The 12,360-nt window shown below is 37.2% G+C and overlaps 1 protein-coding gene across 2 annotated transcripts in view; it reads left to right on the forward strand.

Annotated features, from left to right (window-relative positions):
• The window catches only part of abca7 (ATP-binding cassette, sub-family A (ABC1), member 7), a 45,633-nt gene that overhangs the window by 12,415 nt on the left and 20,858 nt on the right, over window positions 1-12,360 (forward strand). For both annotated transcript variants that reach the window (XM_077202684.1, XM_077202683.1), the window contains exons 8-24: window positions 95-187; window positions 932-1,169; window positions 2,022-2,161; window positions 2,263-2,577; window positions 3,878-4,083; window positions 4,195-4,371; window positions 5,656-5,878; window positions 5,996-6,217; window positions 6,395-6,599; window positions 7,926-8,039; window positions 8,256-8,427; window positions 8,585-8,716; window positions 9,042-9,181; window positions 9,297-9,434; window positions 9,518-9,738; window positions 11,669-11,726; window positions 11,876-12,078. In XM_077202684.1, the coding sequence (XP_077058799.1) occupies window positions 95-187; window positions 932-1,169; window positions 2,022-2,161; window positions 2,263-2,577; window positions 3,878-4,083; window positions 4,195-4,371; window positions 5,656-5,878; window positions 5,996-6,217; window positions 6,395-6,599; window positions 7,926-8,039; window positions 8,256-8,427; window positions 8,585-8,716; window positions 9,042-9,181; window positions 9,297-9,434; window positions 9,518-9,738; window positions 11,669-11,726; window positions 11,876-12,078 (2,997 nt within the window). The remainder of the gene's footprint in view (window positions 1-94; window positions 188-931; window positions 1,170-2,021; window positions 2,162-2,262; window positions 2,578-3,877; window positions 4,084-4,194; window positions 4,372-5,655; window positions 5,879-5,995; window positions 6,218-6,394; window positions 6,600-7,925; window positions 8,040-8,255; window positions 8,428-8,584; window positions 8,717-9,041; window positions 9,182-9,296; window positions 9,435-9,517; window positions 9,739-11,668; window positions 11,727-11,875; window positions 12,079-12,360) is intronic.

The raw sequence follows: 12,360 nt of genomic DNA on the forward strand, positions 1-12,360 counted from the left end.
TGCTGAATGTTAATGTATTTATTTGTTTCAATGCCATCTGAAATCTCTGTTTCATATTTGAACTGTTTAAAAAAAAAAATTTAATTCCTTTCAGAGAGACAGACTGCAGGCAAACGCGGCTGATCTCCGACTCATAAGTCGGTCTGTATCCTCTGTAACTCAGGAACTAGCTTCAGTAATGGATGATGTGAGTCGTTTTTGGATATATTAAGTTTCACAATTACTGTTCTAATGAAACATTAATCTTGCCTTTTCCTTTCTCAATGAAACTGCATGACAATCACTACATATCAAATGTTGGAATAGTAAGGATTACTATTTTCTATTTTAATATATTTTAAAATGTAATTTATTCGTTTGATGCAAAGATGAATTTTCAGATGCATTACTCCAGATTCAGACACATGATCCTATAGAAATCATTCCAGTATGCTGATTTGCTGCTCAATAAAAAATTCTTATTATTGTTAATATTGAAAGTTTTTTTTTTGTCACGGTTTCCACAAAAATAGCAACATTTTCAGTATTGATAATAATAATATCCATTATTAATAATTCAGCACCAATAATTGAGCCCCAAATTTGAATGATTTCTCAAGGATCATGTGACATTGAAGACTTGAGTAAGATGCTGAAAATATAACTTTGCATCACAGGAATACATTACATTTTAAAATATATTAAATTAGAAAACCCTAGAAAACGTTTATTTTAAGTGGTACAATTTTTTTACTGTAATTTTTGATCAAATAAAGTATAAGAGACTTCTTTCAAAAACATTGAGAACGTAATTATTTAAAATGATTTAATTATCATAAAACATTTGACCGATTTTGTTCATGATAGTTAAATAATACATTTTTAATGCAAATTATGCTAGATGTCCATTTTCACACCACAGCAATGAATCTGTTTCTCTCTTCTCCCTCAGATCTCCTCTCTGTCCAGTTTCTCAGAGCTGAATTCAGAGATGAGGCTACTGACACCTGAAAACCGTTTAGCACTGCCACGCGAGAGCTTTCGTGCCTTCTCCAGAATCATGTGTGGACACTCAGAGGCAGGGGGAGAGAGAATCCCTTCATTCAACTGGTATGAAGATCAGGACATCAAATCTTTCCTGGGCAGAAACATGTCAGAGGAGACAGACCTTGAAAATAACAACAGCACCAGTAAGATGACTCATTTATAGAGGTGTAACGATGCGTATGCATCGATCTTGAACCATGGATTTTTGAATCGTGAATCATTTGTTTTGGTCAAGAATTGATTTAAAATTCAAAAAATCTAATTAAACGTGATTCAGTAAAGTAGCATTCTATATTTTAAAGTATATAAATATTAAATTAGTTACTTGCATTAATTAATTGAGATGTAGTGTGGCATCATTCGTGCCCTCACATACACACAATGCACTCTTTACTACCTTTCACTGGATTGCACTTACTCTCCGTTTTATCAGTAAGCCTTATTGACACTTTTCTAAACAGATTTCTGAGCACCTCATGTTTGGTCTCTTCTCAGGATGTCAATTGAGCAGTGGACAGCTCTCTCACATTAGCGCTATATTCTCAGGTCAAACACACAAAGTTGCCAACTCCCTCTGTGGCCACTGCTACTGAAATAAAGTGCTGTTATTGTGTGAAAGCCTCACAATTTTTTTCTCTATGAATTTTTTTGTACAGTTTTACATTGTTTATTTGGGCAAGCAGAAAACATTTAAGGGGTCTAAGGATATTTTTTTATTTTATTTGCTTATAAGACCTTGAAGAAACTGAATTTATCAGATAATATTGAAATATTTCGATTGGTTTACTGACTCAGGGTTCCCACAGTAATGGAAACCCTGGAAATAATAGGGAATTTTAATTGAATTTAGAAACTTATGAATCAGGCAGTCTACCCAAAGATTCACATTCCAGTTTGGGCATCAGGGGTAACTCAAAAAAAAAAAAAATTGATATTGAAACCATATCAAGCTTTGTAGTTTAACAAATCCTGTCTGATTTTCTTTTTACTTATAGCTCCATTTTGTGAAAACTTGATTCGAAGTCTGGAGTCGAACCCTCTCTCACGGATTGTGTGGCGAGGCATTAAACCACTGTTCATTGGAAAGCTGCTATACACGCCAGACACACCAGTCACCCGTACAATCATGTCACAGGTACCGCCCCTCTCTGCTCCCTCATCCTGTGTCTGTGCAATATGTCTGTTGTTCAAAAATACAATGTCTATGATGCTATCCTAAAATTCTTGTTCCTCCAGGTAAACAAAACATTTCAGGACTTCCAGATTCTAAATGATGTGCAGGCGGCGTGGCAGGAAGTGGGTCCCAGAATCAAAACCTTCATGGAGAGCAGTGTAGAAATTCGGCTTCTGCAGGATCTTCTGAGAAGGCCTGAGGTGGCGGTAGTTGTGAACCTTCGTCTGGAAAACACGTCTTGGACGGCCTCTCGCATTTCCCGGTTCCTCTCAATGCCTGACCCAGATACACCCCGTAGGAATGGAGCGCCGCCCACCTGGTTGGATCTATACCAGGATTTAGACAACACCTTCAGCACTCTGTCAGAACTCACTAAGGTACTTGCTTGCTAAGCCTAGCAGCTTATGCTAAGCCTAGCAATCTACAGCTTATGTTATGACCAATTAAACCAGTAAAGCTGATTTTGCTTGGTTTCTGTTCAAGGACACTAGTAATGGATCTGAAAAGGGTGTCCTGTGTATATGTATCCTTAAAGTCGGCATGAGTCGGAAGTTCTAATAGTCTTTTCTTCCCTATTGTGACGTACATCGAGTGAAATGGGTTTTTGAACAAGAAAAGATGTAGGGTGGGATTTTGTCCATTTAGGAATTGATTGAATGGTTAACATGGGTAATATCACGTGTGTTCCTACCCTCACACCAGTAAACACGTCATCAGAGAAGACATGAGATGTTGCTGCAAGAGGGAGGGGAATTTATTTTGATTAAAGTAAAGAATTACTATTAGGATAAGTCTATGAGGAAGAGAAGACTTTAGAGTCCACGTGAAACACATAATTCCATGAATTTTTGAGGTTTATATATTTATCCTTGCACACTAATTCATCACCTTCTCAGAAGCTGAACGTTAGAACAGATAATCGTCACAAGCTACTTTTCTTCTATTGATGCACACTTAAAAAATCCACTACGAATAGTTGCCTACACCATCTATACTATTTGCTATTCCTCTAGATTCAGGATTCAAGATATTTATTGTTATGTGCACAGTAAAAACACCACGGTTTAGACCACACAATGGAATTCTTTCTTTGCAAGTCTCCCTTACACAAAAATATGCAATTTAGTATATACACAAACTAAATATACAAAAATATGCATAAATTAAAGAAAATGTGCAAATATACATTGTGCAACAATCAAGGTAACAGTCAGTGAGGATCATAGGGAGTTAGAGTTTCATGTGTTGTTCAGGAGTCTAATGGCTTGTGGCGGCAATTTGCATTGAATTTTGGCATACAACGAATTATGACTGAATGCTGACTTCAACCTCATAAAATGTCCAGTAATAAATAACCAGACGTTACACCACTTTGAGAAAGGAGTATATAGACAACTTTAATGAATAATTAATATAGGTGTATCAACAAAATGATGTCACAAATGGCACATATACTTTAGGTTGAAAAATTATTAGTTGAAATAAAATTGCTATGTATAAAGACTACTACTTTACCTATGACCCTTTATAAATGGATCTAAGATTCTTTAGAGCCAGGCTGGGTCAGACAATATATACTTATAGCAAGTATTGTCATATATTGCCAATAACTTGCATTTGAGACAGTCCACAGCATTAATATTGATGGTTGTCTATCTATACCCTGTATTGTTCCAGTGCTTCTCTTTGAATAAAATTGAGGGTTTGGCCACGGAGGGTGAGCTAGTCGAACGAGCCCTGGAACTGCTGGAAGATCGTCAGTTTTGGGCCGGAATAGTCTTCCTCCTCCCAGACCCTTCATCATCCTCTTTGCCTCCTCATGTCAAGTACAAGATCCGCATGGATATAGATGATGTAACCCGCACAAACAAGATCAAAGACAAGTATATTGAAATGTCCACACACACACTTAAGTTTATTGAGAAATGTAGTTATGTAGTGCTTCCACGGTCAACTGTTTAACAAAGCTGATATCATGTTTTATTATTTAACAGATTTTGGGATCCAGGCCCGGCTGCTGAACCATTCAGTGACCTTCGCTATGTCTGGGGCGGTTTCATCTATGTACAGGATTTAGTTGAGAGAGCTGTGACACATTTGCTCACTGGTAAAGAGCCAAACACTGGCATATACGTGCAACAGATGCCTTACCCCTGCTTTGTTGATGATGTGTGAGTATCACTCTTCTGTTTCACACCACACGTTATTCCTCAATCTACACCAATAACTCTGCGCTAAATCCATCACTCATTTTTCTGTATGTGTATTATTAAACATTCTTTTTATAATTCATGTTAATCAATATTATTTTATAACAATTATTATTAACTTTTTATGACATATAAAGCAAGATTGGTTGAGGCTGTAAAATGTAATATTTTCCCCCTGAACATTCATGAATTAGTAATTATTATTTGTTTAAAAATCCATTTTAAAACACATAGAATATAATGATTAAGATAATCAACTGTACATTACCATTCAGAAGGTTGGGGCTAGTAAGAGTTTAAAAAAAAGAAAGAAAGTTAATACCTTTATTCAGCAAGGATGCATTAAAGTGACATTATAGTCATTTATAATGTTATTAAACATTTCTACTTCAAATGCTGTTCCAACTTTCTATTCATGAAAGAATCATGAAAAAAATAATTATGGTTTCCACAAAAATATTAAGCAGCACAACTGTTTTAATATTGATAATAATAAGACATTATATTTGAGGATCAAATCAGCATAGTATAATGATTTCTTAAGGATCATGTGACACTCAAGACTGGAGTAATGGTGCCAAAAATTCAGCTTTGCATCACAGGAATAAATTATATTTGAAAATATATTAAAATAGAAAACAGTTATTTAAAATTGTAATAATATTTCACAGTAATGCTGTTTTTACTGTATTTTTATTTGAAAAAAAAATACATCCTTCTTTCAAAAATATTATAAACTCTTACTGACCCCAACGGTATGATAGTATTTGTATTCAAGGTGTAAGGAAAAATGCTGGTCCCACTTTATATTAAGTGGCTCTAAGTACTATGTACTTACATTGAAACTAATAATTTGATACAATGGACTTATTGTGTACATACATGTTTTTACATTGTACTTATATTTTGAAAATACCTGCATGTAATTACAGCTGTAATTAATGTATGTAATTACATTTGTAATTACACTGTTGACCCTTCCCTTACACCTTAACCCACCCTTAAACCGACCCATACCACCACACCTGACCCTAACCTTACCCGTATCACACCTCAATAGCCGCACAAGTGTTTTACAATACAACATGAACACAATAAGTACACTGTACATATTTTTCAATGTAAGTACATAATACTTAAAGCCATAAAGTGGGAGCAAAATGCTATTGCTTTTTACTTGATATTGAGTCATACAAATCATTCACATTTTAAAACTTGTCAATTACCTTTTTTCTCTTTTTTTAGTTTTATACGTGTCCTGAATCGTTCTTTGCCTCTGTTTATGACATTGGCGTGGATCTATTCTGTGGCTATGATCATAAAGGGTGTCGTTTATGAGAAAGAAGCTCGTCTGAAAGAGACAATGCGTATCATGGGCCTGAGCTCTGGGATGCTGTGGCTCAGCTGGTTCATCAGCAGTTACCTGCCCTTCCTCTTCAGCGCTGGACTCCTTATCGCCGCCCTTAAGGTGAACACAGTGACAGCTGTCCTGAGCCCAAAGTGACGCTCCTTTAAAGCTTATTTTCTCTCATCTGTCAAAAGAGTCCTCTGTTTGATCTCTCTGTCTCTCTTCTCTCTCCTGCAGTGGGGAGATATCTTACCCTACAGTGACCCGGCTGTTGTTTTCTTCTTCCTGACTGCATTTGCTACAGCTACCATCATGCTTTGCTTCCTCATCAGCACATTCTTCTCACGTGCTAACCTGGCAGCAGCGTGTGGAGGACTCATTTACTTCACCCTTTACCTGCCATATGTGCTGTGTGTGGCCTGGAGAGAATATCTGACCAGCACACACAGGATCTTAGCGGTGAGAGCTGCTGCCGTTACACGTCTTCACACAACACATATAATAATATATACGAGAATGAGATCTGAAAGCTGCAAAGGAGAAGATTATTAGAAAATAGCAGCTTAAACAACTTCTGTCTGTTTCTAACAAATCCTGCAATTCAGACGTCTGAAGCAATGCCTTGTTTCCCTGCAGAGCTTCCTGTCTCCAGTGGCCTTTGGTTTTGGCTGTGAGTATTTCTCTCAGTATGAAGAGCAGGGTGTGGGGATCCAGTGGTTTAACTTGAGATCCAGCCCCCTGGAGGGAGACAGCTACAACTTTACCACCTCCATTGTGATGCTGTATGTAGATGCAGTCATCTATGCACTGGCCACTTGGTACATTGAAGCTGTTTTTCCAGGTAAAGCATCGCTCTGTGAGCAAACCCAAAATTATATCCATGCAGTTCTAGCTGTGTCTTCCTTTGATAATTAACATGAGTTTGTGGATTCATCAGTGAGTGTGTTTAGATGTACGCTACGCTAAGTTTTGGGTTGGTGAGATTTTTTAATGTTTTTGAAAGAAGTCACTTATTACTCACTAAGGCTTTATTTGATCAAAAATCCTGTAAAACAGTAATATTGTGATAATACATTAATTGATATACACGGGGTGAAATTTATTCCTGTGATGGGAAAGCTGAATTTGTAGCAGCCATTACTCCTCTCTCAGTGTCACATGATCCATTTTTGTGGATACCATTATACCCCCCCCCCCCCCTCCCCTGAATTATTTAATGAATACAAAGTACAAAAGAATAGCATTTATTTGAAATTATGAATATAACTGAGAATAAAAATGTAATTATTGGATTTTCAATTATCATATTATTTGAAATCTTTTATAACATTATAAAAGTCTTTTTAATGCAATTTAATGCATCCTTGTAGAATAAAATCTGAACATTAGTGTACATCATGTTGGAAACTTTTCCTTCAGAGAACAGGAGACGTTGGGATATCTTTCAAAGCAGAAGTTACTCTTTATTGAGGACTTTGCTATTGCAATTCTGTAGTCATCCAAGTCTAACTAAGGCAGTATACATTGTAGTTTATATACCTTTCAAGGGGGAGGGATTTACATATAGGTGAACAAAGCATGTAAATGTAAAGTACAGGAATCAGCACGTTACCGGAAATTCCACAGGCCGGATCTCGTCAGCATAAAAGTGTGATACAAATGCAAATTTTCTAATCCAATCAGCCGGACTATCCGAGAGCCATTAGAACAAAGTGAGAGTCTTAGTAATCTGACTCAGTTTCTATACTATTGTATTTGAATCTAAATTAAACATTTAATAAATTTGTAATACAATATAAAAAAAGCTCATTATTAAAAAAAAACTTTAAATTAAATGAATAGACAATGCAAGAAAAAGAGATTTAAATTATTGAGTTTAATCCCCAGACATTCCTGTTTCACAGACAGATTTTGAGTGAACTGACAGAAGAATGGTAAAGGTATTTAAAAAGCTAAAGTGGGGTAAAAATCTAGGAAAGTAGGGTAAATATCTAGGTCAATCATAATAACAATGGTACTGTGTTGGGACATGTCAAACAGAAGTTGTTTTATAACTTCTCGGCTGATTAAACATAGTATATGAGAGGTGTATGATTGTGCATGTAAACACAATCATTGTGTTAAATTAGTCTGTGTGAAAAAATGTCAATAATTGGATGTTTCACAGGGCAGTATGGGATCCCCAGACCGTGGTATTTTATCTTCCAGCTGAATTACTGGGGTGGGGTTCCATTAGAGGTGGGGTTGCCCATTCCTACAGCACCTACAGAGGAAACAGATGGTAAGAGCATCAAACTACTAGTGGCGCTGCGTTTGTAATACAGAAGTTTTCTGTATTTGTTTTAGGACAACATATTTGGATTAATACTCTTTGTTTGGTTTAGGGTTAGTTGCATGTACTTATGCACAATTTATAGTTATTACTATTGTAACTGCATGTAACATATGTAACAATGACACTGTAAAATAAAGTGTTACCACTATTTCTTAATTACAGATCGGATTGAAGCTGAGCCGCCAAGTCTGATTCTAGGAGTTTCCATAAGGAACTTAGTAAAGATTTATAAAAAAGGGTCCAAGCTTGCTGTCAATCACCTCAACATGAAGTTCTATGAGGGCCAAATAACCTCTTTTCTGGGTCACAACGGAGCTGGCAAGACAACCACTATGTGAGAGCTTAAAAAATGAATCTGTACAAATATGTAACATTTAACCCGTTCTTTAAACTAAATTTAAATCGTACTAAATTTACTTTATCAAGCTCTAACTAATTGATTAGCTTATTACTGCTATTCATTCAATACTTCATGATGTTTTGACTCATAGGTCCATTCTAACAGGACTGTTTCCTCCCACTGCTGGTACGATATACGTGAAGGGAATGGACATTCGCACAGATATGGACATAATCCGCAGTACTCTGGGAGTTTGTCCCCAGCACAACGTCCTCTTTGACATGTAGGGCACCAGTCAACAAAAAACAATAAGAAAATGATACCGTGATCATTTTACTTGTGCTTTGTTAATTCTACTCTGAGAGTTTTTTGTTGTTGTTGTTGTTTTATAGTTGATACCAATACTGGTTTTTTTTTTTTTATTAATTGATTATTTTTAACTGACTATTTTATATATAATATAATATCAACATTATTAACATGGTACCACCATAGTACTCTCTTTGTTATCATAATGCAAAACATTTGTGTTGCCACATGAGACAAGCTCAAACTTTCTATACTGTATTTTTTTAACATTATTGGTGTTCTCTTGTATGTCATTGAAGCCTGACAGTGGAGGAGCATGTGTGGTTCTATGGTCGAATGAAGGGCATTAGCATGGAGGAGGTGGAGAAAGAGATAAATTCACTTCTGGAGGATGTGGGGTTACAGCACAAACGACATGAGCAGACTAAAAACCTTTCGGGTAGGTTAAAAAATATATTCATTTCAAAGCCAATCACTTGTTCAATATCTGTTATGGTATTCTCTAAACTGTGACCTCTACCATTTATTTGGGCTTATTTTGTCTTTCTTGACAGGTGGCATGCAAAGGAAACTGTCTGTTGCAATCGCTTTCATCGGTGGGTCAAAGGTTGTGGTCTTGGATGAACCCACAGCTGGTGTGGACCCCTACTCCCGCCGCGGGATTTGGGACCTTCTGCTCAAATACCGTGAAGGTCTTTTAAAGCTTTGCCTTTTGAAGACTGAATATAATCTACTGGTCTGTCGGCTACCAGACTTAACATCCTTTGAATTTCAGGCCGCACCATCATTCTGTCCACACATTACATGGACGAGGCTGATCTCCTTGGTGACCGCATTGCAATCATTTCCCAGGGAAAGCTGTGCTGCTGTGGAACGCCACTCTTCCTCAAGGCACGTCTTGGTACAGGATACTACCTTACGCTGGTCAAGAGAGAGATGCATAGGACACCGAGCAGCATCAGCACTGGCAAACTCCCTTCAACTGCAGCAAGCAAGGTGAGATGTCCCACATGAAAATCAGTAGCCAAGAGGGTTAGGGCATATATTCCAGTTCCTATTGAGTATCTTGATTTAGCACATCAGTTATATCAAGGCTTCCCAGACTTTTTTGTCAGCTGAACCCCTTGGACGTACAACTTCAGTTTCTACTTCAAAGCAGCTCTCCGGCATGTTCATGTTTTCACTCGCGTCTGACCTCGACGGACTGAACAGAAGAAATGAACCGGAAAGATTTCCATGCCAATAAAGGCGGAGCCTCAGAGCACACCTATCCATTATGTAATCGCCACATACCAATAGTAGTTTGAAGGTGTTTACCTGCTGAAAATAACTTTTCCATAGTTTACTTTGGCAAGCTGTTTCGAACTCCCGAAAACAAACTCCAAACAAACTTGGTTTTGGCCTGATTTTGTACGAAATGACTTCACACCAGTTTGTTCTTTGATTTTTGCCTGAAGTATGTCAGGGCCTTTAGGCAATAGGTCTAAGGTTATGTAGTTTAAAAGTTGCAAGCATTATTCGTAAATGCACAGTAAACATCAAAGTTAAGAAAGAAGAAGGAGAAGAAATTGAAAGGGAGTGTCGAGAAACTGAGTTAGCAAAGATTCATTTTGTGATATACTCACAGTAAACTTTTTTTTCGTTCTTTGCTTACTGGTAAAAGGAAGTTTGAAATACCTTCGCACCGGTATACTGTTAGTAAACATCCTGACACCACTTACACTGATGAAAGTGGCATGAATATTTCTGCATGTTTTCCACTCAGTAATAAAATAAACACACAACAGAAATGACAGGGGTGAGAAAACAGCTGTAAAGAAAGCATCTGATCTCAGCGATGTGGAAATGTTTGCTTAAGCTCTACAGTTCGGCACTCCTGTCAAGTCACGTCATGTTAATTTATACCACTTTATACAATATATTGCTTTGACGCCACAAATATCATAACGGTTATCTATAGGCCTACCGTATTTGAGACATACACTACCGGTGGCTAATAAATAGACAGAAATCATTCTAATATAATGATTTAATGCTCAAAAAAATCATTCATTATTATTATCAATGTTGAAAACAGTTATGTACAATTTTTTTGTCACGATTCTTTGATGAATAGAAAGTTCAAAAGAAAAGCATTTATTTGAAATTGAATCTTTTGTAATATTATAAATGTCTTTACTGTAACTTTTGATCAATTTAACTCATCCTTGATGAATAAAGGTATTGATTTCTTTTATTTCTTTCCCCAAATAATAAAATAGAAAATTCTTACTGACCCCAAACTTTTGAAGGGTAGTGTTTAATGTTACAAAAGCTATTTATCCATTCCAGATAAATGCTGTTCTTTTGAACTTTCTATTCATCAAAGAATCCTGAAATAAAAATGTAAAAAACTGTTTCTGAAGGATCATGTGACACTGAAGACTGGAGTAATGATGCTGAAAATTCGGCTTTGATCACAGGAATAAATTACACTTTACTACAGTATATATTCACATAGAAAACAGCTGTTTTAAATTGTAATAATATTTCACATTATTACTGTTTTTTTTTAATCAAATAAATGCGGCCTTGGTGAGCAGAAGAGACTTCTTTTAAAAACATTAAAAATCTTACCGATCTAAAACCTTTGACCGGTAGTGTATATTCGAGAAAGGAATTGCAAACAGAAAGATGTATAGCACATGGAAATTTAATGTCGGAGTGGGATTTGAGCGAACCTTGTTTTACGGATGTGCGTGAGCGGTACATGAGTGGAGTGTGAGTGATGCACACTGGCATAGAGCAGAATATTGGGCAGAACGTCACATCATTCCGCTTTGCTCTGTCACTATGTCCCTGCAGTTTCCTTACGAAACCCCACTTTGAAAAATCTGAGTCATACAATGCTCTCCTGCTTGATTTTCACCAGTTCTCTGTGTTTCAGGACAGCGAATCCTCATTAAGTGATGACACGGGACTGGGCAGTGAAGAGAATGGATTCGGTGGGTACAGCTTTGCCTTACAGGAGTTGTTTACATCACGTCTTAACATATTGTCTAATCTGCCCTGCTGTGTCTATTCTTAGTGTTGCCATGCTTTTTAAATCCGGGCCTCAGCATTATCTAAGGGCTCTGATACCTTCCTGTCTTAGATGTTGCTGCCCTAATGGCTCTTGCACAGCAGTACGTCTCTGATGCTCAGCTGGTGGAGGACATTGGCAGAGAGGCGGTTATCAACTTGCCCCATGCTGCCTCAGAGGACGGCAGTCTTGCCCTCTTCCTGAACGAACTGGACAAACGGCAGGGCGAGTTCGGCGTGGTCAGTTACGGGTTGTCAGACACCACATTAGAAGAGGTGAGACAGTTCTGAAGCACAGTTTGTTTTTCCCCACTGATACATTCTGTAAAAGGATTTAGCCCTCACTAAAGTTCAAGGTTGTGGTATACGTGTCCGTCAAAGGCCAGTCATTATCCCTTTCAGACGGCAATAGAGGCAAATCCCTCTTAAACCTTGGTGGGTTCTAACATTAGTTAAAAATAAACAGCGACTAAGAAAGTGTTTATCCCCATGGCTGCTTTTGTAATTTAGTAAGTCTTCCTGCCATGTGGAGGCAGAAGGGGCTTTGCCAGACTGTAA

Source organism: Siphateles boraxobius, unplaced genomic scaffold (genome assembly GCF_051911475.1).
Source record: "Siphateles boraxobius isolate OS27281-9 unplaced genomic scaffold, OSU_SipBor_1 5, whole genome shotgun sequence".
Taxonomy (NCBI): Eukaryota; Metazoa; Chordata; class Actinopteri; order Cypriniformes; family Leuciscidae; genus Siphateles; species Siphateles boraxobius.